The following is a 26822-nucleotide window of genomic DNA, read 5'->3' on the forward strand; positions in this document are numbered from 1 at the left end:
TTCTACGTGGCACAACAATTTGAAGTCCAAATGTAGATCCAAGTCAGATTTCGATATGCAGATTCAAGTACCTAGTTCGAAGTTCAACTTCAGGTTAAGAGTTCAACTCAGGGACATGATTATAGGTGCATTTCAATGGTCCAAGAGAAATACAAATTTAAATTTTCAAAGTTCAGTATGCATGTTTCTGATCTGCAAGTCTATTCGAGTATCGTGACTTGGAGTTCAAAGTTTTGTTTCAAAATCCAATATGTAGGCTTGATAAGTTCAAGTTCAGAAGCACAATTTTTAGTTCATGGGGAATGAAGACAAAGTTATGATTGGGTGAGAAAAGAGAAAAGGCTAGCATTTCCCATGCATCCATTCATATCATGATACCCAAAGCTCAACTTCCACCATTGCCTTTGAAGATGCGAGTTATCTACAGGTCAGTGTAGTATAACATCTCATAAGCTTGAAGGAATATGAGCAAAGCAAGGGGTTTAACATAAGTGAAATTTTGAAGGAATCTCCAAATCCAAAGTCATCGCTAGTATTATGATGAGATTGATGAGTCTTAGATTCTTAAGCAAATCTAAAACCCCATCAAGACGCATTGACAAGAGATTCACGCGACTTGAGAGCACCAAAGGTGCTTAAATGTACATTAGACACCTCATCATGACACTGAAGATTGAAGTGTAAGACACATATATATGCGTGTGTCTGTCAGTAGATGAATTTTAAAACTATGGGTGATGTATCGGGTTACATGGAGGACAACAATGTTATTTTAATAACATCTTGCATGCGTAGTGTTGAGCTCAATCTCTATTGGCATCTCCTAGTGTCACCTCTAATACGCTCGACTACTATCATAAAGTATGCATGTAAGCTGCTTGACAAAATGTCTGGACACATAATGCCACCGACATATAAAGCCAAGATAATCTCATTGTTGTTGTTAGAACGTGGCAAGTACTCTGGCGACTCACTATAGCCAATTGAAAAAGAGACACAAGTCCCATATGATTCCACAGGTGGAAGTAGAAGATCAATGATGGAGAGATTTGGTTGACATTTTCGTCCCAAATTCTCAAACTTAACATTCTATGTGCACCCGTTCAAGGGAGTCAGCATTGTATCACTACACCTGATAGTTGGTAGTATTTTGATAATGAAAGGCGACAATGAGAGAACTCCAAGTCATGCGGTTTAGACAGATGATGGTTGCTACCGAATGATGGTAATGCAACTCCAGTCAAACCCGATTTATAAAAATGATGCCTAAGCCAGAATACCTCTATGTAGAGTGAAAGACCGAATCATATACAACATCAAGCCACAAATGGAAGTCGCAGACCAACACATTGCAATGTCATAATTGCATATAAAACCTATATGCAAATTATCAAGTTAGCAAGAAGTATATCTTTACAACAAATCAACCATTGTGATATGTCGATTTTGATCATTTGACAAATATAAAAGCATGGTTTGAAATGTTAAAGGTCATTGAGCTCTTTGGGTGATTCACCGGTATGAAGATTATGTGACAACCAAATGCCCATGCTCGTATGAGAATGTTATCGGGTCCATAGGAATTCAATGTCCCCTTCGAAATATGATTGAAAATGAAAACTGGATAAGGATGCAGTCGTACCTGAATAAGCACATGTCTTCATGGAAGGGAGCCCGAGAAAGTGGAAAATTATGAATTGCTTGATGATGCCAAGTATACATCTCTATCCACACATTTGATCAAAAGAGTGTCTGCTGATGATAGCTGGCCTTGAGCGAATTAGGACCCGTATCTTTTAGCCATCTTTATTATTCTTATCCATCATTATAAAGTCATAATTTAACATCAAGATGTTTGAGAAAAATATTGTAATTAAGAAGGGCTATGCAAATAAAAGTTATCGAGAGAATGATAAAAGTGAAGGGAATTAGTTATTTCCAAGAATCAGTTACGAGGGAATTCGATGGAGAAAACAAAGGAGATTAATGAAGGCAAGAGTGTTTAAATAGGAGAAATGAAGTTATGCGACAGGTTCTTCTTTTCCAATCTAGAAGTTCTACAGCTGCTACAACAGGGGAGAAGACAGTTCTATTTTTTGACAAGGGAAGAAGCTTCATCTTATGCAGATTGATTGTAACAGGGGGATAGAATAATACTATTATTGTTTTATCATGTTTCTAAAATAAAGAGGGATATATGTGTGTTTGATCTTGAGGTCATGTACATTTGTATTTTTGATTTGGAAGGATTTTGAGTCTGTTTATTTCTGTTTTAGATGTAGTCCTTTATTACTAAATTGAATGTGATATACGTAGTTTTGTGGTTATTTATTCACACTTTTGTATAAAGCTCTCTCTCTCTCTCTCTCTCTCTCTCTCTCTCTCTCTCTCTCAATGTGAAAGACTTGGTAAATAGTCCTATGGCTGTTTGCTGATTTTTCTCTCATAATCAACCTAGTAATCTAAAAATTGTATTTGTTCCGTATTGATGGATGAATGTTAGAAAACCCTTCATGTCTTCAGGTTAAAGACATAACCAGATATCACATTCATTGAATATCTTTTATGAGGGAGTTGTACCTCTCAATTTAGAGGAAGATTATCAATAAAACAATAATCTATCCATTTGTTAGTGCATTTTGTTCTTCTTTTGAAGCATATTGAGTCATTTTTTTGGAATTTCTATCCGAAGGACAAAACTATTTATTAACAGTTTTTGGTGACTCTATTGGGGAAAGAAAGCTAAGTTCTAATGTTTTCCTTTCCTTGGATATCTTAAGGTACCTCCTCAAGGATGGAGGTTGGAAACTCTGTATTTCAAACCTGCCTAATCTTTGATTTTGGAGTTCTAGTGTGTATTATGGCTCTGGTTGCCACTCAGCCATGGGGGGCTCATATTGGACCGTTTGCCCTACTCTAGTATTCAACCTTTCCTAAAAGACCATGGGAATACCTTCCCAAGTTTTTCAGAGATAAGAACTAGGATCCAAATGACCACATCATAGCAGTCATTGTTACATGTGGTATTCTTGATGTGCAGGAAGAAAATGTATTCATTAGGCTATTTGTTCAAATCCTTGTAAGAAATGCCACTGAATGGTTTCAAAATCTGTCGGATGGTTGCATCACTTGTTGGAATGATTTTGAGGTGAAATTTCTTCAGAGGTTTATGCCCACACTTGATGTTGCTAAGTTGGTATTTAATCTCTTTCAAATCAAGTTAGAAAAGGGGGAAGTCATGAGAGATTTCGTTGATAGATTTAATAGAACTATTGGTAAGATTCCTCTAACCAACCAACCAATCGAAAAAAATCAGTTGTGTGTTTTCATTACTTCCATGCAAATAGAAATTAAATTCCGGCTTCTTCATCTAAAAGTGCAAACATTGCAAGATGCACAAAGGGAGGCTATTAGTTTGGACAATGACATGATCCTGAGTAGAATGAAGTATAAAGAAGTTGCCCAGGAAGACATCTATCTCTATGAATGACAACACTATCCAAAGGTAAAGCCTAAACAAAAAGGGCATATTCTCAATACTGTAAACTCAATGCCCACTGTTTCATTTGGTCAAAATCTAATAGTCTTTAATGATGAATATTTTCTAATTCCTCTTGTGATTGAAAGTATTCCCTATATTATGACTAGAGCCTACAATCTACATGTTGAGTTTGATGACGAATCCATTTGTCAATCAGCTAATTCAATGATTGGCCTTGAAATACCTCCAAGTGAACAAGGGATGGAGAGTGGAATACTGAATGAAGACATGGTAGAGGATGTTTTGAAATCAGAACTTGATTCTTTTATATTTGAAACTGCTAATGATATTTCACCAAGTGATGTTATTTAGGAAGATATAAAAGATTAGTATGACAAAGGAAAGATTCATGAGGAAGAAATGAAAGGCATCTTTCAAGGTGATGGAGAGGTAGAATATGAAGACTTTTTTACCCATGAATCATCATCTCAAGGGAAATGTTGTCAACTTGAAATACAAAAAGAACAAGAGGACTTGCACACTCCTAAGAGGTGTTCCTTAATAGGCTCAAATGCTGATTTGCAGCCTAAGGTTAGACCCCAACAGGGCAAGGTTCAAGAATCAGAGACAATCACATTCATTTAGGATAGTGAGGATTCCCAAAAGGGAAAACCACTCACATGCTCAAGTAAAGAAGATATTCTCCAAACAATTGACAGATCGACAAGTGAGACAAAAACAAAGTTTGAAGAGCTGGATGATAAGTGGACTTAGAATGAGCTTAACCTGATATACTTTCCAATGTGGTTCCATGAAGATGTCATTGTTAGAGAAAACCCTCTTTTCCAAATGCAAGAATCACCTCCGAATGGGAAAGATTATTTATTTCACTTTGGCATGAAGAATGTTGAAGCAAGTATACTACAAGAAAGTCCCAAAGACCATTAAAAGTTTTAGATAATGTAGTTCAGTCCCACTTTCTCTCAATGAATGAAGAAGGAGTTGTTCTCATAAAAACTCCAGGTATAAGCCAATTTCAAATCCTTAGCTCTAGATAAGAGTTTTCAAACTTGTTTTCAGCAAAAGATGATGGATTAATCTAGATTGTATGCTTGAGATGGCTCACTTCTATCTTGAGGGTGTTTTGAATTCTAAAAATCCTCTTTTGTGTGTTGATCCCAGGGGTATGTGTGCTGAAAATAACATAATCTCTACTTTGAAAATTCTTGAACAAGTTTTTTTTTAGTGTATTGTTGGAAAAGGACTTGAAAATTCTTTGTAGAGTGACTGGGAAAACTCAGAATTTTATGATGAGATGTGGCTCTTTGGACGTGATGATCAATGGATAAGGTTCCTATGCATGATCAGTCTGAGATACCAAGAAGATGAGTTTGCCAAATGGAAGTGTTGGGTTGCACCATGCCAACTCAACTCATTGTTTAGGAAGGGTTCTTTCTTCTCACAACTAGTGAATGGCTTTGTGTAAGTTTTTCATTAGCTCTGGTCCTGTGGTGAGTTCTTCTCACCTATGTACATTTGTAAATCTTGTTGCTCTCTATTTTTGGTGGTTTTAAGTGTTGTTGTTTAGTTGTTGTGTTGTTGGTTTGCTATTATTTGTTGGTCGCTTTGGTTGTTTTGGTGTTGTCCCCTGTTCTCTCTCTACAAGAAGCCCCCTTTCTTTGTTCCCATGACTCTATTGTCCAATAGCTAGGCACTAGTCTTTACCATAGATTGTTGGATTTTTTGTGTCCCTCATGACCCACATCCCTAGTTAGAGCCAGTTGTTACCATGCTATTTGATACTCACATTCTAAACTTCCAAGCTAAATCTGCAAAGTAAATTTTGGTTGGTTTTTAATTTATGATGATAGTTTATGAACTATGACCTATGAAGAAGATAGAGTTGTGAAGATATGTTGAAGTTGAACCATCAAATTCAGAACCTCAAATTCTACTTCAAGTTCAAGATAGGGTTTGTAGAAGGCTGAATTGTCAATACATTCCAAGGTGCAACCTACTCGTATTAAGTTAAACTCGAACTTGAACCAAAGGTTTCAACTTCAACTTCAAGTTGAAGCTTTAGTTTGCAAAATAAAAGTTTAGAGCTCAAACTTATCAGTACAAATGTGTAGCCTAATTTTCCAAATGTAAATATGCGTTCTTAGAATCAAGCTTTCATGCAAGATCACAGGTGCAGATTTAAGGATTTCCTTTGTAAATTTGGTACTTTTTTAACAAGGTACAATGGTCCAACAGGTTCAAATGGTTCAATGGGTTCATCATTTCTATGTGGAACAATAGTTTGAAGTCCAAATGCATATCCAAGTTAGACTTTGATATGCAGATTCAAGTACCTAGTTTGAAGTTCAACTTCAAATTAAGAGTCCAGCTTAGGGACATGATTATAGGTGCATTTAAATGGTCCAAGAGAAATACGAATCTAAATTCTCAAAGCTTAGTATGCATGTTTTTGATTCGCAAGTCTGTTTGAGTATCATGACTTGGAGTTCAAAGTTTTGTTTCAAAATTCCATATGCAGGCTTGATAAGTTCAAGTTTAGAAGCACAATTTTTAGTTCATGGGGAATGAAGAAAAAGTTATGGTTGGGTGAGAAAAGAGAAAAGGCTAGCATTTCCCATGCATCCATTCATATCATGATGCCCAAAGCTCAACTTCCACCATTGCCTTTGAAGATGCGAGTTATCTACAGGTTAGTGTAGTATAATAACTCATAAGCTTGGAGGAATATGAGCAAAGCAAGGGGTTTAACATAAGTGAAACTTCAAAAGAATCTCCAAATCCAAAGTTAGCACTAGTATTATGATGAGATTGATGAGTCTTAGATTCTTAAGCAAATCTAAAACCTCATCAAGACACATTGACAAGAGATTCAGTCACAGGCTTGAGAGCTCCAAAGGTGCTTAAATGTACATTAGACACCTCATCATGACACCGAAGATCGAAGTGTAAGACACATATATATGCGTGTGTCTATTAGTAGATGAATTTCAAAACTATGGGTGATGTATCAAGTTACATAGAGGACAACAATTTTATTTTAATAAAATCTTGCATGCATAGTGTTGAGCTCAATCTCTATCAACATCTCCTAATGTCACCTCTAATACACTCGGCTACCATCATAAAGTATGCACATAAATTTCTTGAAAAAATGTCTAGACACATAATGCCACCAAAATATAAAGCTAGGATAATCTCATTGTTGTTGTTAGAATGTGGCAAGTACTCTTGTGACTCACTATAGCCAATTGAAAAAAAGACACAAGCCCCATATGATTTGATAGGTGGAAGTAGAAGATCAATGATGGAGCAATCTAGTTGACATTTCCATCCCAAATTCTCAAACTTAACATTCTTTGTGCACCCATTCAAGGTAATGGGAGAACTCCAAGCCATGTGGTTTAGATGGATGATGGTTGCTACTGAATGATGGTAATGCACCTCCAGTTGAACCTGATCTATAAAAATGATGCCTAAGCCAAAATGCCTCTATGTATAGTGAAAGAAAAAATCATATACAACATCAAGCCATAGATGGAAGTCACAGACCAACACATTGCAATGTCATAATTGCATATAAAACCTATAAGAAAATTATCAAGTTAGCAAGAAGTATATCTCTACAACAAATCAACCATTGTGATATGTCAGGTTTGATCATTTGATAGATATAAAAACATGGTTTGAAATAATAAAGGTCATAGAGCTATTTGGGTGATTCACAAATATGAAGATTATGTGAGAACCAAATGCCCATACTCGTATGAGAATGTTATTGGGTGCATAGGGAGCCAATGTCCCCTTCAAAATATGATTGAAAATGAAAACTGGATAAGGATGTAGTTGTACTCGAATAAGAACATGTCTTCATGGAAGAGGGCTTGAGAAAGTGAAAAATTATGAATTGCTTGATGATGCCAAGTAGACATCTTTGTCCACACATTTGATCAAAAGAATGTCTGTTGATGATAGCTGGCCTTGAGAAAATTAGGACCCTTATCTTTTAGCCATCTTTATTATTCTTATCCATCATTATAAAGTCATGATTTAACACCAAGATGTTTGAGAAAAATATTGTAATTAAGAAGGGCTATGCAAATAAAAGTTATCGAGAGAATGATAAAAGTGGAGGGAATTAGTTATTCCCAAGAATCAGTTACGAGGGAATTTGGTGGAGAAAACAAAGGAGATTAATGAAGGAAAGAGTGTATAAATAGGAGAAAGAAAGTCATGCTACGGGTTCATCTTTTCTAGTCTAGAAGTTCTACAACTGCTACAATAGGGGAGAAGACAATTTTGTTTTTTGAGGGGAAGAAGCTTCATCTTATGCAAATTGATTGTAACAGGGGGATACAAAAATATTAGTATTGTTTTATCATGTTTCTAAAATAAAGAGGGATATATGTGTGTTTGATCTTGAGGTCATGTACATTTGTATTTTTGATTTGGAAGGATTCTGAGTCCTTCTATTTCTGTTTTAGATGCAGTCCTTTATTATTACATTGAATGTGATATACGTAGTTTTGTGGTTATGTATTCATGCTTTTGCATAAAGATATTTATCTCTCTCTCTCTCTCTCTCTCTCGCGCGCGCGCGCGCGCGCGCACGCACACACACATAATGTGAAAGACTTGGTAAATAGTACTATGGCTATTTGTTGGTTTTTCTCCCATAATCAACTTAGCAATCTGAAAATCACACCTATTCCATATTGATGGATGAATGTTAGAAAACCCTTCATGTCTTTTGGTTAAAGACATAAATAGATATCACATTCATTAAATATATTTTATGAGGGAGTTGTACCTCTCAATTCAGAGGAAGATTATCAATAAAATGATAATCTATCCATTTGCTAGTGCATTTTGTTCTTCTTTTAAAGCATATTGAGTCATTTTTTTTGCATTTATATCCGAAGGAAAAAACTATTTACTAACAATGTGGAACAAGAATAAAATATTTGGTACTCTGCTACACTCTTTACCTAATGCTCTTATTTTAACTATTCATGATATCATTGTTGGGTGGTCGTGGAACATGGTTAACTTTTATGCTCCAAACAATTAAGGAAAAAGAAAGTAGTTCTAGGACTCTCTTTCTAACCTTATAGGAAATAACTAGAATACCAAATGGATGGTAGTAGGGGATTTTAATTCTCCTCTCTATCCATTAGATAAAATAGATCTTGAAAGCTATTTTGATATAATGATTGACCTATGGGAGTTTATGCTTAACTTTGGTCTTATTGACCTACATTTGGAAGGAACTAAGTTTACCTAGACTAATCTTAGACCCTGGGGCAATAGGATTTTTCAAGTTTGACTTGATAGATTCACTTTATTTTCTGGCTGGAACAATCTAGATTATTTTCACCTCACAGCTAGAACTAGAACTAGACCTAACCATAATGCTAACCTTTTGGAATGGAAAACAGGAAGAAGGGTGTTCTCTCCCTTCAAATTTGAAAATATATGGCTATCCCACCTAGGCCTTAAGGATCTCATGCAATCTTGGTGGAATTACCTAGTAAAGGCTCCTCCAATGATAAACTTATGCACTAAGCTAAGGGGGATAAAAGAAAAAGTAAAGGGTTAAGAACTACTTTGGTAACATATTTGATAGGAAAAATCTTTAATGGGAAAAATGGAGAGAGTTCAAAGGTAGATGGAAATGAATAACGAGAATGGAGAGTTGGGGATCTCAAAAAGAAATCTAAGGGAACAATGGCTAAAATTATCAAAATAGGAAGAGGTCTTCTAGAAGCAAAAGTCAAGAGTTTAATGGCTCACTCAAGGAGATAGAAACACTATATTCTTCCACCTTACTACTCTGAAACATTGATGCAGAAATAGAATAAGAGCATTAAAAAAGGAGGGTGATATGATGGTTATTGAGGAAGAAGATATCAACAATGGGACTATTAACTACTTTAAGAATAGGGTTATCTGTTAGAATGTTTAGAATAACTGAGAGGTGGGGGCGGGGGAGGGGTGAATCAGTTACTCAAGGTCCATTAGTACCAATTGAACAAACCAAAATACTTGAACACTTTTCTTACTTATCCCTCTACCTGGTCTCTATTGTAATAACAATAATAACTAGTAGTTCACTATCCTAATATAACTATCTCATAGAATGTAAACCTTTGAAATTTAAAACACCATAATAACATTCAACACAAGTTTGACACTAGGATTTAATGTGGAAACCCAATTTGGGAAAAACACCAGCAATATGTCACCACTTTTTCACTCTTATGAAGTGAGCCCTATTAGGAGCCAACCCTATTAAATGTTGCAATACACATTGTTAAATTTGACCTTGTTAAAGATTTTAATCACCCTATTAGGAGTGGCCTTGTCAGAGTACTTTAGAACATTCCATTAGAATGTCATCCAATTAAAGGATTTACATAGATTGTTAGGTCCTTAATGACTGTTAGGTCAACCTTTTAAATAAAAGGATTTCAATAAAAACTATTTAAAATGAATAGAAAGAAAATAGTAGGGTTTGGTCTATATGATTACAACTCACTTTTACAGTTTCAAATATTTTTTATGCTCTTCATGCTAATTCATTATCTAGCCTCCATTGTTATCTCAATTTTAGATTCACTTAACAACTCTCCAAGAAATCATCCTACACTTCATCTCAACTCAATTAATCCTTCTTCTTAGATTCGCTAGTAAAAAACATTAGTTATTGCTCCAACTCTCTAGAACTCTTTTAGACACACACAACTTCTTTACTCTCTTCTCTTCTTCACATTCTTTTTTTCCTTGAAAGTTCGTCTCTATACCTCCTTAAATAGACAATTCTAGTCCTTTATCATTTCTCATAATCACCATAGATCTTAGGGTTCATAATTCAATTCATTAGATACAATGTATCTAATCACCATTCTCTTAATCTCTCATGTTCTAAAAACTTATCCTTGAATTTATCTCTTAGATCATTTACCTAATCATCTCCTAGAATTAGATGATCCTACTCGTGAATCCTTTTCTTCAACTCATTTTCTATATCCCAAGAAATCAACTAATTTAGTTGGAAATTATGATTTCTTGCAAACCGTTAAAATGTTGTTCCTCGGCCAACACTAAGTTCTGACACATAGTCATCACTGGATTGCTACATCGCTATAGAGCTTCTAGCTCAACATCAATATTGTCACTTGGTTGATACTAATGCTCAGTAAACACTAAATTTTCTTGACACTTACTACAACTCAATTGGCACTAGCATCACTCGGCATAGACTTCAAAATTCCTTGATCTTTTATTATATTGTATGGTCAAGCCTTGCGTAAGCGATCTATCTTGGCTTGTACTGTCAAGACTTGAACATTTCCATCTTCTTCTTTATCAACATGATTTAAACAATCACTTTGATTTGGCAAAGTCTAACTAATCAAATGTCCATTATAGCTTCCTTTTCATAACTCAACCTTTCCTATAGGTTCTTTTGTTATGAGCCAATTCTCAAATCCTCTTCATCAATCAAATAAATATGAAATTTAGATCAGATAGTAAACTATCTTATCAATATATTTGACATTAATAACAATATAACAATTGTTCCAATTATAGTTTCCAATAGTAACCTCAACCAACCTATAGATGATCCTACAGATTTGTTAAGATGTATCCCACATCTTATTTCAGAGGAGGATGACTCTTCTCTTATGAATAAGGCTAGTAAGGAAGAAGTTAGAAAGGCTTCATTTTCATTTTAAGCATTTAAATTCCTTGGCTTGAATGGTTTACCCCCAACCTTCGTCCTTGACTATTGGGCATTGTAGGAGAAGATGTCTTTAAATTTTTTTGTCACTTGTTTAGAACAAGATCTTTGTTGAATAACATGAATAACACATATATAGTCTTGATTACTAAGAAGGAAAATCTTATCTCTATAGCTGATTATAGACCTATAAGCTTGTGCAATACTATTTATAAAATTATCTCTATGATTATGGTCAACAAACTCAAACCTATTTTGGATAAGCTTGTTTCTAAGAAACATAAAGGCTTTGTAGTGGGAAGGAACATCATGGATGCTATTATTACCACTCACAAAATGATTCATTATATGGACTCTAACAGTAAAGCTTCTATTACACTTAAACGTGACATATCTAAGGCATATGATAGAGTTAATTGGATTTTCTTGGAGGAAGTTTTAAAAAAGTTTAGATTTAAAGAGAAATTTCTTAAAATGACCATGAGCTATGTAAAAGTACAAAGCTGTGTCACCTTTCAGGTTGACTTATTAGAATGACTGAATTTGAGTATTTCTATCTAAAAATCAATTTTATTCAAACATATGATCTAGAAAAATTCATTCTAGCTAACTTATATATGGTCTCACACTTTTCCAATTAGAAACATCTATTAAATGCATGTTTTATAGTAGTCTATATCCAATTCCTAAAGAAATAAAATTATTTCAAAAAATTGACGTTACAATAACTCTTATTATTTTTTATGATATATTTTTAATAACCTATAAATAATATTTTATAGAGCTTAAATTCAACAATATTATCATATAGAGCTTATAATGTTTTAATTAGATATAGTATATTATAATTAAAAATTTCTACAAGTACGTATTTTCACACTTGAGAAGATGTCAATTTTGAGAAAGGGAAAAATATTAAATCATATCAAAAAAAATTAAAAATCACATAAAGTTCTAGAGGAGAGATTCCTCTTTAGGAATGCATACTTTTTCTTTTGGTTATAATAGATTAGTTTTGAAAAATGTGGTGGGAGATGAAAACTATTGATTTTAGGTGAATTGATATTTGAATCGTTATAAAAGATAAAATATAGCTCTAAAGCCAATTTTATTTTTGATTGTTCTAGCTATATTTGTTATCCATAACATAATCTAAGATCGAAGGGAAATAATTTTATTTCCATATAGTTTTGTGGTGGGAACTAGACCCCTAATTTTAAAATTTTTTAAGCAAGTAAAAAATTGCCTTTAAAAATTAGGAAAATATATCAATTCTAATTCCTAATAATTATTAAAAATTATAACCCAAACTTCAACCATTTCTACACATTTCATTAGTTTACTTCATTATCAAATTCTAAATAATACTACTAATTTTGTGTCATTGAAGATGAACAATTATACTTTTGTTAGCCTTTTCCTTTATAAAAGGGTGACATAGGTTTATGCTTTTACTCCTATATCAAATCTACCAAGTATTCTATGTTGATTAATGGAGCCCCCTCTAGGTTATTTTCAACAAGAATTGGTCTAAGACAAGGGGACCCCCTTTCCCCCTACCTCTTTATATTGGTGGCTAAAGTTCTTGGAAGAAAGCTAGGTAAGCTCAACTTAAATCAATCCCTAAAAGGTGTCAAAGCTACTTCTAGAATCCCCCCCTCAACCCACCAACTATTTTTTGATGACACTATCCTCTTTGGAGAAGCCCTTTTCTTTGAATCCATTAGGTGGAAATCCCTCTTATCTGATCATGCCAAAGCCTTTGGCCAATCCATAAACCTTCAAAATAGTAAACTATTTTCCTTTAATACCACTAGGGAAATACAAGTTCAAATATCACCCATCTTGAACTATGATATTTCTATGACCCCTAATATTTACTTGGGGCTCCCATTCTCTCCTAATAGACCTTCTATCTCCTTTTGTAATAGCCTTGTTAAAATATTCTAAAATAAACTTGTTGGGTGGAAAGGGAAACTCCTTAATCTTGGAGGAAAGCTTCAACTTCTTAAATCTTGTCTCCAAATTATTCCTATATAATTTATGTCTATTTTTGTTTTGCTTACTAAAGTGACAAATACTCTTAAAAAAATAAAAAAGACCTTCCTTTGGGTTGGTACAAAGGAAAAGGAAAAAATGTCTCTTATTCAGTGAGATCAAGTCTATAGACCTAAAGCTTAGGGAGGTCTTAGCATAAGAAAATAAAAAGAAATAAATAAAGCCCATATAACTAAAGTTAGGTGGCAATTTCTTGAAGGAAAAAGGGAGTGGACTAGAATTTTGAGAGAAAAATACTTATCCTATGGTACTGTTGATTCTTTTTTTGAAAAAAAAACACTAATTGCTGCTCCCATCTATGGAAATCAATGAACAAAACCAAAGATATTCTTAGAAAAGGAGGTAGGAAGCTTATAGGTACTGGAAATGACACCTTATTTTAGACAAAATTATGGAAGGAGAAAAAATAACTTAGAGAAGATTCCTAGAACACACTAATTCAAGATTGGCTAGAAAGAATGCAAGGAGAGAAGGTGGAGAATTATTTGATTTGGGAAGGTGAGAAATCTAGATGGATTAATCTAATAAATCTTTGGGAGAAGCATAGAGAAATGAGAAGAATCCCTAACATAAGAAGAGAAGACATTGCTTAGTTCTAAAGAATATGCTTCCTAGTTCTCTATTTTTCTATCGCAGATTAGAAGATAGTTGGATATGAAAATATACTAGCAATGGTTCCTTCTTTGTTAGATCTACCTTCATACTGTAGGATTTGATAGAAGACATTAACCTTATTTGGAATTTGGTCTAGACTCCAAAACTTACTCCTAAGATAAATTATTTTTTGGTGAACGGTGGCTCATAATAAAATTCTGACATTGGATAATTTGTCTAAGAGAGGTTTTATGCTCCCTAATAGGTGTGTTTTGTTTGAAAAGGAAGAAGATTCAATTGAATATCACATTTTTCTACATTGCTACTTCACTTATGAATTATCAGAAATAGTGCTTCACTCTCTTTAGAATAACTAAATTATGCCTAACTCTATTCTTCAATTGATCTATAGTTGGAGAAATTCCCCTTTGGCCCACCTTGTTCTATACAAACTTTGGCTTTCACTTCTTCCCATTGTGGCTTTTGACTTTGTGGAAATAAAGTTATAATAGAACTTTCAAAGAAGAGAGGATACCTATCCTATATTTATTTCAAATTGTTAAAAAAATCTATTAGGCAATGCTTCTACCTACTCCAAATTTTTTTCTTTACTTAATCTAATTAAAACAAGAATAAAGTAGATATGGAATATCAATCAAAGTCTAACTAATTTGAACTAGACTAGCATATGGAAATGAAAGTAAACTTAATGGAACCCACTTGACTCAAGATGGACAAAACTCAATGTGGATGGTTTCTTTAAAGACAAACCAGGAATATCAAGGACAAGAGTTTTAGTGAGAAAAATTTGAGGAGAAATGGTTCAGGGATTCGCTAAAAGTATTCGAGTGAATTCAAATAACTTTGCAGGAGGTATGGAAATGTGGCAAGGAACTAAAATCCTTCAAGATCTCAAATAATAAAACATTATGGTTTAACATGGTTCAAATTAAACTCATTGTTGATATCCTCCTTAATAAGACTAGAAGCCCTTGGAAAATCCTTAGTCTTATGGAGGAATGTAGGAGAAGATTAGCTATACATTCGAGAATGTTAGGACAAGCCACATTCTTAGGGAAGGAAATGGAGCTGTGGAATTTCTAGTTAATTGGGGCTGGGTTACCCAAAAGGAAGGTATGTGATGGGGATGAAATGCCCAAAAGGATTACAGATAATAATGGTTAATGACAGTGTGCAATAATGCTAAAAATAATGACAGAAGAATACATGGTATGCTCATATGTGTTCCATAAGATTTATATGGGTTGTGCATGATTTTTAATAAGTTTTCTTTTAACCCTTTTGAAGGTTCAAATTTGAAAAATGGTGGGAAAAATAAAGTTTCTGGACTCAATAAGTTATTTTTGAAGGTTAAGTATGCTATGTGAGTGAAAGATAATGTTTCGAGTCTCGATAAATTTTTGAAGGTGAAGCATGATATGTCTAAATTTATTAATGAATTCCCAAAAAGGAAAGGGAAAAATAAGTTTATAAAATTGCTAAATTTTGAGGAGCTAGGTACATAAAAACTAGATATTTATTTTGGCATTACTAATGAGATGAATGTAATATTTGATAAAGGCAAGTGTGATCAGAAGTATAATTTAATTTCTATTTCTATTACTTCCCCAAGTGATGGTGAGGGCCAGAAGGGTACCAACGAAGCCATCAATTATGTCACCCAACATGTGGATGTTCATTTTCTATGGAGTTTTTATATGTATGATTGTATTTGATCATTGCTTCACATCTCTAAAATAATTGAAAGGAAGTATCTTTCCCAAAGTTTCTCTAAGTATAGCTATTAGTAAAAGTAAAGATAAAACTAGCATAATGCATATAGTGTAAGAAAAGAAGAATGTCACTAAGAAGAATTCAAAAGAAATTTAGGAGGGGTTATAAGATTTGGGAAAGACTAGAATTATGGGAGGTCAATTAAAGAAGGTTGAGCCAAGAGAAATCAAAGAGTTGAAGGAGAATTTGGAAATCTACAATTATTTCCAAAACATTGGTCTAGTTTGCTGCATTGAATCCATGATAAAATTCAACAGGTTTTTTTTGGTAATATGGTTAGATAGATATCTTGATGGTTTTCATTTATGGCAACATACATTCAACATTTCATTAATGCATTTAGAGTTAGAAAATTGTCTAAGTGTTAGACAATTTACAATAGCATAGAGAACAAATGTTAAGTGTATGGATGACTTGTTGAGAGTTAGATCATGCATAGTTAAGGGAAGCTTCATGATAGTGTCATGATGACATGTGCTAGTGCACAAATGTGTACAAACAATACGAGATGAGTTATGATCAAAATACTAGTGTGGGCATTTAACAGTGCATAATAGAGCATAGCAAAGAATTGGATTGTACCATCTCTGGAATTATTTTGGTCACAAAATAATTACTAAGTTATGATGAGATGACTATGTGGATATTATTTGACAAGTTATTTTATATTATGTCAAGCATGTGAACACATAAAGGTTGACTGAGTAGAGTTTTGTAAATGTGCAAGGTATAAGTAGAAATCTTATATTGTGCATTAATTGGAGATGTGATGTAAAATGTAAACTATTGTGTGAATAATTTGAAAGATATGCGAACCTTATGTGATGTGAATTTTGATGTATGATCAAGTAGTATGAAGTACAATAGACAACAAGTATTATATATGTATATCTATTCTTATGAAGAACTGAATTGTATTATTGCATGTTAGGGAAACATGCTCTTCTTGCATACATTGTATTTGTTCTACCAACTCTTAATAGGGTTAAAGAAACTCCTAACAAGGTTGAGGCTTCTAACAAGGCCCAATATACTAATAGGGACTCGAGACATTATATGTACTTCATAGACTCCTAATAGGGTCAATATCCTTAGCAAGATCCTATTGTTTAGTGAATCATCTAGTGGATATCATCCTCACTGGGGTTTTCCCTTGGCTAGGGTTTCCCTAGTTCACAAATAATGGCACTGTTATGAGTTATCTGTGAGCATGGTTATTTCTACTATTCAACATTATTGGTTTAGTTTCATATGAAAGTGATAAAGTAATTAACAATATTCAGTTGTGGGCAAAAGTTTGTAGAATATTGATTCACCCCCCTCTCAATATTATCTATTTATAACAATTGGTATCCGAGCCTAGTTACTTTGAAGAAGTTTAATAGCTTAAGTAAGATCCCTAAAGATATGGAATAGTTGAAGAAAAACCTTGAAGAAGCTCTTGAGCAGACTGACCTTCTTACTGAAGAAAGAGATAACTTGAAAGATAGATATCAAGATGCAAAAGTTTTCATTGGCAAGTTAAAAGACAAGATTGATGATTTAGAGTCTAGCATGGAATCTATTGCGTAGACTAGTAATAACGATGAAGTAGGAGATCTTTTGAAGGAAAATGAGATCTTGAAACATGAACTAAAAATCGTTGAGCTTAAGTTGAGTCTTAAGAAAAATGGTGGCAAAAGTGAGTTTGAACTAAAAAATGAAAATTTAGATCTTAGATCCTAGTTAAGTCAAGTTACATATGAATTAGGTACTATCAAGATTGAACATGCTAAGTTAGAAAAGTATAACATTATTGTGAAAGGAGAATTGACACAAGATAAGAAATAATTAGAGAAACTTTATTCCAATAGTGAGAATATAGATCAACATATATTTCATCAGAGACCTTTGTATGATAGGACAAGACTTGGATATCTGATTAAAGAAAAATCAGCCAAGAAAGTTGAAATCATAAGAGAACTAGATCCAGCTATTGAATCCCCTAAGGAATCTAATCTGAGTAATGTAGAATGAAGCACATCTATTGAAGTATCAAAGGAAGTTGAGTTAATTTATTTGTTAGCTAAACCTAATGACCTAAGAAAACAAAGCAAGTTGAACAACCTAAGCAAGATGAATCACCCAAGGAAGTAAGATGTGAGTTCAGAAGTAGATGCTTCATATGTAATGAGGTTGGACATATGAAAAGAGATTGCACAGGTAATTCTTTTAAACCCATTACTAATTTCTATTGTTATAGTTGTCATGGTTATGGACATAAGGTAGTTGAATGCAAGAAACCTAAGTTTGATGGTAATAATGCAAATAGTAGAATGTCTAGGAATACTAACCCTGTAGGTAATGAAAGACAAAGATCACAAAATAGATCTAATGATGGAGAGACATCTAATAGATAAAAGAACCAATTTGTGTGTTACAAGTGTAACAATCTTGGATACATTGCAAGGAATTATAGAGCACCTAAGAATCAGAATGGAACCAATCGAAGAAGAAATGTACTTGTATGTTAGTTATGTAATAACTTTAGACACACAACAAGATATTTCAAAATGGACAGAAGGAACCTTAACATGAATTTGAATAATAGAATGAACAACAATAGGAATGACAGAAGGAATGATAATGGTAGTGACAATAGTTAGAAGGAAGCTGTAATTAAGGAACATGTTGATGAATTCAAGGAAGCATTTGTGATAGCTAAAGATCAAGAAATCTCTTATATAGTTTTGGAGGAACATTTTTTTAATGCACCTGATAAGACATTCAAGTCATAAATTGCTTGTGACTTATCCTACCTAAATTAAGTAGCTCTAGCAGTGGTAGAGCATTAGTTGGTCAAAACTAATGTTAGAGAGAGTGTTGGAAGTTGCACAGTTAATAGGAGGTTAAGGACATAGAAATAAGGCTATGGTCAAGTGTGCATGTCTTGATATGATCGTAGTAAGCAGGAATTGAGAAATCAAGCTTATTGGTAAGAAGAGACATTATTTGCATTTGTGGTAGATACACATTTAATGCACAATGCAATTTGAAATGTTTTAAGGATCACAAGAAAGATTTTATGTACTATTTGTTCATGCAAAGTGTCTTGAGCAAATTGAAGAGCAATTGACAGTGAATTAAAGTGTTAAGTGAAGTTTGAGAAGCAAAAAAGTTGAAGAATCCCTAAATCATGTTTTTAGAGGTATTTTGTGAAGCTTGAATCTAGTTTTTCTGTAACTTCAGTTACAGCTCAAATGGTAAGTAAAATGTGTATGATGTAAGTGATAGACCAAGCTATGATTTTAAGAAAAATCTATTTATTTCTCTATTAGATGATATAATGGGTGCATTTTTGCAAGTTCTGGAAAATGTCTTACATGTCGAGGATATTAGAAGTTACATCCATTGCAAGATTGAGAGCATAGGTGATGAAGAGATTCATAAGGATTTGGGAAAGATGTGTAATAGTGACTTATCTTTGAAGTCTGAGTATGCACATCTAGAGAATTTCAATTTGGTCAAGTATATGTTTTAAACGGAGTTTAATGATCATGATTGGACCTGAATCATTTTGAGTAGGCTAAATGATGATATGTTTTGGTTAGGAGGCACAAGGTCACAAGATTGAGTAATGAAGGCAATGATGTTGTTAATGAGAAGAATGTCAAGAAAATGGTTGAGATGAACCTAAACACAAGGATTTACAGAAGAAATATGAAGGTAGACTCCATTCAAGATAAAGGAATAAAGTTTCTAACCAAGGTATTAGGGTACAAGTTAACAAATAATGGTGTTATGAGTTATTTGTGTGCATGGTTATATTTACTATTCAACATTGTTGGTTTATTTTCATATGCAAGTTATAAAGTAATTAACAATAGTTAGTTGTGGGAAAAAGTTTGTAGAATACCGATTAACAGGCCCTCTCAGTATTATCTATTTCTAATAGCTTTTGTCTTCAAAATTTGCCAATTCTTGGCATAAAGGCATGGTGATGACTGGGAGCTTGACGTTGGTTGTTACCTCTAAATTAATTTTTGAAGCAACCAACCTAAAATGTGAAAGGGTTCGTATTGAAAGGAAAATCTTAGGGAAGTACAACCACTTTATAAATAAGTTCTCCAAGGATAGTGAGAGATTGGAGAGAGTTGAATCCAACAACACATATGATAGATTTTTGCTCCCTCCCCACTTTGTTATCATTTTTTTGTGGGTTATGAAATATTTTACCCTTGAAGGATGTTTAAACCCGTATCATGCTTATCACTTTCCTCTACTCAATTTCTTACGTAATGTGGAAAAAATAAAAGTGTTTTTTTTCTCACTTTTCTCTCTTAGTTACAACATTGCGAGTGTAGATAACCCTCTACTTCACTAGGGACTGATTTTTGTTCTTTATAAACATGCTTTTCATCACTACCTTGTGTTTGGTAGAAGCTTTACTTTTAATAAAATGTGCAAGGTACCCCTTCCTCTATTAGAATCAAGAAAATTAGTTTTGAGCCCCTATAGGGAAAACCCCCTTTTGAAGAGAAAAATAACAAAGGTTCTAAAAGCCACATTTTCAAGAATACCCAAGATCTACCCCTTGAGGAATCCCTCCTTATTGAAACACCATCCAAAAGGAAGAAACTGTCTCTAAATAGTAGTCCTAGTTTGACCCCTAAACATAAAAGAGTGGCTACAAAGATTATTGAAGTGGACAAATAAGGGTCTAAGGATGAGAAGGTAATGAGATTAACCCTAATTTCTAGGAGCATAACCAAGACTCTAGATCTACTGAAAGATATCTAAGAGATTGTAGAAAAAGAGAGAAATGAGAAAAAAGAAGGAACCTATAAAAGACATGCAGGAAGCAAAAGTTGAGTAATTGATCTTTGAGACTGAAGAAAAGGTGTCTGAGGATAGTGAAGATACAAACTCTAAGGATGTGGAGTATGTTGGGGAAGGAGAGGAAAAGTTTGAAGAAGAGGAGAATGACTCCCAAATGGAAGAGGAGAAAGTTCCCTAGATGGAAGAGTAGGAAATAGGTCTATATTGAGGTGGACTTACATACCGATAGCCAAAACCAAGAAAAATTGACAAAAAATTAGGAACATAATCAAGAGAATGTAAATAAAAAGAGAGGAAACACTAATAAGGAGAAAAATGCCATCGAGTTGGTGGAAGAAAAAGTTAACGAGTTAGAGAAGGAACTGAGTAGCCACATTAAAATACTACAGAACAAGGCCAATTCCCTAAATAATATATAAAATGAAGCTATCACCAATATTGAGTTCAGTGTCATGGTTTTTAGTCTTTGCAAGAAACAACGAGAGATATTAGAAAGGACTACTCTTGTAGTGAACATAGGCCAAAAAAAGTTGAAAAAAGAAAGAGGAGCAAGCAAGGACAACCAAGGGATGACCAAGGCATGAGAAACATCAACGATTAGATGGATGATCTCAAACAATTGGTAAATGAGTGAGAGGCCATCAAGAAGGCCTTATAAGTTTACTTATGTTATGTTCCTATTTATTTTTGGTTCTAGTTCAAGGATGATCCATGTTTTATTTGTTTAATGAACTTATGTAGGTTTATGTTCTATAACAACCATAGTAAGATGCTTTACTATTTAAACTTTATGTTGATTCTTATCCACAATAGTAATTGCTCTGATTATACTCTATTACTATTATCTATTAGTTAGTTTGCTCAAGTTTTGTATGGTTTTTCATAAATTTTTCTTGAAGGTTTTGGTTCCTTTGTTGGAGTATGCTACTCTAGTATGCTTCTTAGTTGTAATGGTCTAGGACATTGTTATCAGAATGTAACTTAATGTTACTATTTGGGTCTAGGGCCCTTCCCTTGCCTTCACTACCAAAATAAATAAATTTAATATTATATATCATATGGAAAGACATCCATAATTTAAATTTAAATTTTAAATTAGATTTATAACTAAATTCAATAATATCTAATAATCAACTAGAATACATGTCATATAACTAAATTATATTTGATTATACTTTATTAAGAATAATTTAATCTAGGGGTTCACCACTTAATGTCTTAGTTGAGTGGCATCAATGTTGTTATTGTCCACACTTAGGTTTGAACTCCCATTGGGCCATTGTGATTTCATACTTGCGCCTTCGCTAATTCAATGTGTCTGCGAGCTTGACTATAGCTTTGTAATAAAGGGATGAAGTTCCCCATTTGTATTTCACTAGCTCATAGCTCAAGGTCTAAAGAATTTTGTGTGGACTCAGAGGACATGTTGTAGCTATAAAATCTACTAATCACTTATTTTAAAAAACAATCAATCTAATGTATTACTATGTATACAATATGGAAATCCAAGACTATTGCACACAAAAATAATATATAAAAGCAATACTATTAACATTATATTTAGAATCTTATAAACTGAATGAAAATAATATGTTTTGTATAATAAAATAGATTTTTAAATAAATATAAATATATCTAAACATTACCTATTTGATATATTTACTACTCTTTCCTTGCATTAAAATACTTTGTGGTTATCATTATTTTCATGGTTCTTCATTTTATTGTCATACTCTTCACTATCTGAATATGAAAATGATATTTTTACGAAGAGGGTAGTTTGAACTTGAAATAGATATTTAGAAATAAGATCAATCTCATTCTGTGATTGACAAATGATATATCTATTGTTTTAACATTGCATAAATTTGAATAATATACTTGGTCATGATTTGCATGATTAAAAATGAATGAAATCAAGAAAATATTAAGCAATCCAGGGTCATTAAAGTAGATCCAGTGTATTGTCTTGACAAATGTCATGCATTGTTCATTTCTTATGGAAGAAGAATTCATCAATTTTCAAATGTTGTATTCATGTTACAATGTATATATTTCTTTAATAAAATAAAAATATCAAAATTTCTAGATGTAATCTAGCTAAATTGGATAGGTGCAATTGTGATATTTTCACCTCTACATCTAATTGTTTTATCCTTGGTTAATCTCTCTCTCTCTCTCACACACATGCGCGCACACACACACATTTTTATTTTTGTGTTCCTCTGGACATCTCTATCTCCATACCACTCTACCTTTTCGTCTTGCTATTCCTATCCCTCGCACTAACTCATCATTATCACAAACACAACGTGTTCCTTTAGTTATTATACCTTGATTATCTTCTTGATAGAGAGTGTTTGTTGTAGTCATCTTTAAAGCTAACACGATAACGTTCTTTTATAGCCCACAATATCAAGCATGTGCTGATTAAAATCTATCCTTTTATCCAGTTTAAATCATGTATGTGAGTCCATAATTGATTTAAAGCTGCCACATTATATACAAACATCTATTAATACAAAAATCATTTGTTAAATCACCTACCAATTTACCCCACACACAATACAACTGTATGTAGAACGGCCTTCCATATCTGTTTGGCCTACCCATTATATAATAAAGTGTAATTGATAATTTAGTTAATAATTACAATCAAGTGATGTCTAAATGGTTGTGAAAACGTGGGTTTGAATTAAGACCCCACACCAAAGTCGAGCAATAATAACTTTATTTACAAAAATATCCCTGAAAAGCTCTAGGACAAAACAAAGTCGAAATGGTATCGAAAGGAAACTCGGGTAAGCGGTATCCACGTTGAACGTTTACAACGACAGAACTCGTGATTTCAAATTACTAAAATACATTTCAGAACTTCTAGAAAACTGTTTCACTGCCAGACAAAGTTTTGCAAATAATATCAAAGCGGAACTCGGGTGAACGATGTCCACGTTGAGTGTGGGGAGGAATGTGTAGAATCTTCCCCTTCGACGACTTGTCCGAAGAAGCCACGTTCACCTTAACACATTTGTGGCCAATTTACCAGACACGCTCTCATATTTTCGCCCATTCGCATATTGCTGCCCTCCAATTGGTCCATTTCTAACAATCCAAATTCCATCCTTCCCACGCTATAAATGCCAACCACGAGCGCACAAAGAGATATATACGAACCAATATTCTTTCCTAAGCAAGTCGAGAGAGATTCACCTCGCCACACTAGAATTATATAATATTTATTAGCATTCACTCGTCAATGGCGGCCGTTGCTTCAATGATGATGAAAGCGCCCGCAGCCATCAACTGCGGGGCAGTCCAGAGGAACACCGTTGGTAGTATCAGTAGATTGCCGCACATGAGAAACCTCCAGGTCAAGTGCATGGCAAAGGTTTGTTATTATTATGTCCTTCACATAGCAATTACTTTATTATTAAATTGTTCTTCTAATCAATGTAGCTTTCGCTAAAGAGTTCCATTTTGTTTTGCACGCGGATCAGGATCCCAAGGAAACGTCCGCTAGCACTGAAGGCGTTCCTCCGCCTACCTCTACAAAGGTGAGAGAGGATTTAAATGCCCTAATTATAGTAAATTATGATTATTGTATACACGTGGACAGTTAATCTGACGTGTGCGATGTGGGCATCCAGATCAGCATCACCAGATTTGGTGACCTGTTTGCGTTCTCGGGGCCAGCGCCGGAGATCATCAACGGAAGGGCGGCGATGTTGGGGTTCGTGTCGGCAATTGCAGTGGAAGTGGCGAGCGGGAAAGATTTGGTGTCGCAGGTGAACAGCGGAGGAGTGTCGTGGTTTCTCGTAACCGCAGGATTGTTGACGGCGGCGTCGGTGGTGCCGCTGTTCAAGGGAATATCGGCGGAGAGCAGATCGCAGCCGATATTTTCATCGTCGGCGGAGATGTGGAATGGGCGCTTTGCTATGCTTGGCCTCCTCGCTCTCGCCCTCACCGAGTACGTGAAGGGCGGACCACTCGTGTAAACTAACGCCTCTACGTACATGCGGTTGATTATTTTGTTTCTTCTCAAACACGAGACCCAATGGTGGATTCTATTCCGTTCAGCGTGTATTATACAACTCAACCATACACAAAACCTTGTAAACACGTCAATCTTACACTATAAAGAAAGATTTCTTTTTTGATTTCAACTCTAGTGAGCGTACTTATTGCAAATGAGCGTTTGTTCAAATGCTCTTGTATGTTGAGTGCAATTATACGTGTTGGGAAACCCTAACCTATATGGCTATGTTGCTGAGTGGTGGAAGGATGGTAGACTTGCCTTTGGTACAACAATGTATATCTTTGCTAAACTCCTACAATATGTTAAATTTTAGCTTAAAAGATGGAACATGTATTGCTTTGGTAATATTTTTCAAGAGAAATATGCGGCCCAAGCTGAGTTGAATGATATTACCAGGTTGTTAAGGGAAGAGGGGGTGTCAGATTATTTGTTGTAGGAGGAAGCTAGGGCTCTAAAAACTTTGGAGGAGTGGGAACTGAGAGAGGAAATCTACTAGAAACAAAAAGCTCGTATTGAATGGCTTCAAGAAGGTGACAAGAATACTGCTTTCTTCTTCAATTTAGTTAAGGCCAAACAACATGGTAACTCCATATCAACCTTGGTGAATGCTAGAAGAGAGATGCTCTCTTCTTCTCAGGACATTTTTAGCAAAGCTGTACATTATTTTGAGTCTTTATTTAGGGAGGTTTCACAAGGGTACTCAGTTGAAGAGTCCCAGGTCCTTTCTTGTATTCCTTCTTTAGTCTCTTTGGAAATGAAAGAGCATCTTATGAGGGCCATCTCTTTGGAGGAATTAGAGGGGACTGTTTTCCAAATGAAGAAAGGAAAAGCTCTAGGTCTAGACGGCTTTTCGATTGAGTTCTTCCAGGAATTTTGGGATATTATCAAGATAGATTTACTGGCAGTTGTTTAGGAAGAGGAACAAGCAAATGCTCCGGGCTCTGAATTCTACTTTCCTTGCTCTCATCCCCAAGGAGGAAGGGGCTGATCGGATTAGTCAATTTCGCCCTATCTCTCTTTGCAATGTTATTTATAAAATTATATCAAAGCTGATAGCTAACAGGTTAAAAAAGTGGCTTCCCAAGTTAATTTTTGAAGAACAGAGTGGCTTTGTGACGGGGCGCCAGATCCTGGATGGGGTGGTTGTGGCGACTGAGACTATTCATTCTATGGCCAATTCTAAAGACAAGGCTATGTTCATTAAGTTGGATATGGCTAAGGAATATGACAGAGTCCGTTGGTCATTTCTCCAAAGGATTCTGGGTGCCTTTGGTTTTGAGGAGGAATGGATTCGGCGGGTTTTGAGTTGTGTGAATTCGACTTCTTTCTTAGTCTTGATTAATGGGGAACACTCTAATCTCTTTGGTGCTTCTCGGGGATTACGACAGGGCGATCCCCTATCTCCTTATTTGTTTCTTCTTTTGGCAGAAGGTCTAGGCCGGTTGATAAAAAATAATGTTGAAGGGGGCTTTATTCAGGGCTGGCAATAGGGAGGAGGTCTCCTTGTGCAATCTCACCTATAGATTGTGGATGATACAACCTTGATGGGCATGGCTACCATTCGGGAGGCTTCTAATATACACAGAGTGTTGGATGTTTATCTTGTTGCTTCAAGTCAAATGATTAATGATGACAAATCTTCCACTTATTTCTTTAATACTCCACCTTCTATTAAGAGGAGAATCGCTCATATTCTCAGATTCCAATTAGAAGTCTTCCGATGTTCTACCTCGGCATTCCTATCTCTGGTGGTAGGCATTCTAAGGAATCATGGCAGGTTATTCTTGACAAGTTCTAGGCCAAAGTTACTCATTGGACTCATCGCTGGCTATCCTTTGTTGGTCGGGTCCAACTGATTCAATTTGTGGTTCAAGCTCTTCCTCTCTATAGGAGTATGGTTCAGGTGGCGCCGTTGAGCTTTGTTAGGGAATTGGATTCCTTAGCAAGACAATTTTTATGGGCTGGTAATCTATCTTCAACCAAGTGGAGTCTTGTCAAATGGGAGGTTGTCTGTAGTCCAAAACGATTTGGTGGTCTTGGTTTACGACAATCAGTGCTGACTGGTACTGCTCTGGCTGCTAAATTGTATTGGCGTTGGTGTGTGGAAAAGGAACAGGTCTGGGCTAGGATTTTGTCTCTGAAGTACCTTCCAGGGATCCTCCATAATGATATTCCTCGGTATGGCTTGTGTGGCAAAGGCTCTATGATTTGGAGTACTCTCAAAAAAGGAGCGGCGCTCATTAAGGGTGGCTTACACTGGATCTGCAAAAGTGGCTTAG

The 26822-nt window shown here is 34.6% G+C and overlaps 1 protein-coding gene across 1 annotated transcript; it reads left to right on the plus strand.

Moving 5' to 3' along the window:
- Positions 1 to 23671: 23671 nt before the first annotated feature.
- Positions 23672 to 25623, plus strand: LOC149544596 (early light-induced protein 2, chloroplastic-like). Its single transcript, XM_089795203.1, has 3 exons — positions 23672 to 23895; positions 24005 to 24061; positions 24155 to 25623. The coding sequence occupies exons 1-3, from the start codon at positions 23764 to 23766 to the stop codon at positions 24500 to 24502; spliced, it is 537 nt and encodes a 178-aa protein (XP_089651329.1). The 5' UTR covers positions 23672 to 23763; the 3' UTR covers positions 24503 to 25623.
- The last annotated feature ends 1199 nt before the right edge of the window (positions 25624 to 26822 follow it).

Source organism: Cupressus sempervirens, chromosome 8 (genome assembly GCF_028749045.1).
Source record: "Cupressus sempervirens isolate cs-2001-9-10 chromosome 8, ASM2874904v1, whole genome shotgun sequence".
Lineage (NCBI taxonomy): Eukaryota > Viridiplantae > Streptophyta > Pinopsida > Cupressales > Cupressaceae > Cupressus > Cupressus sempervirens.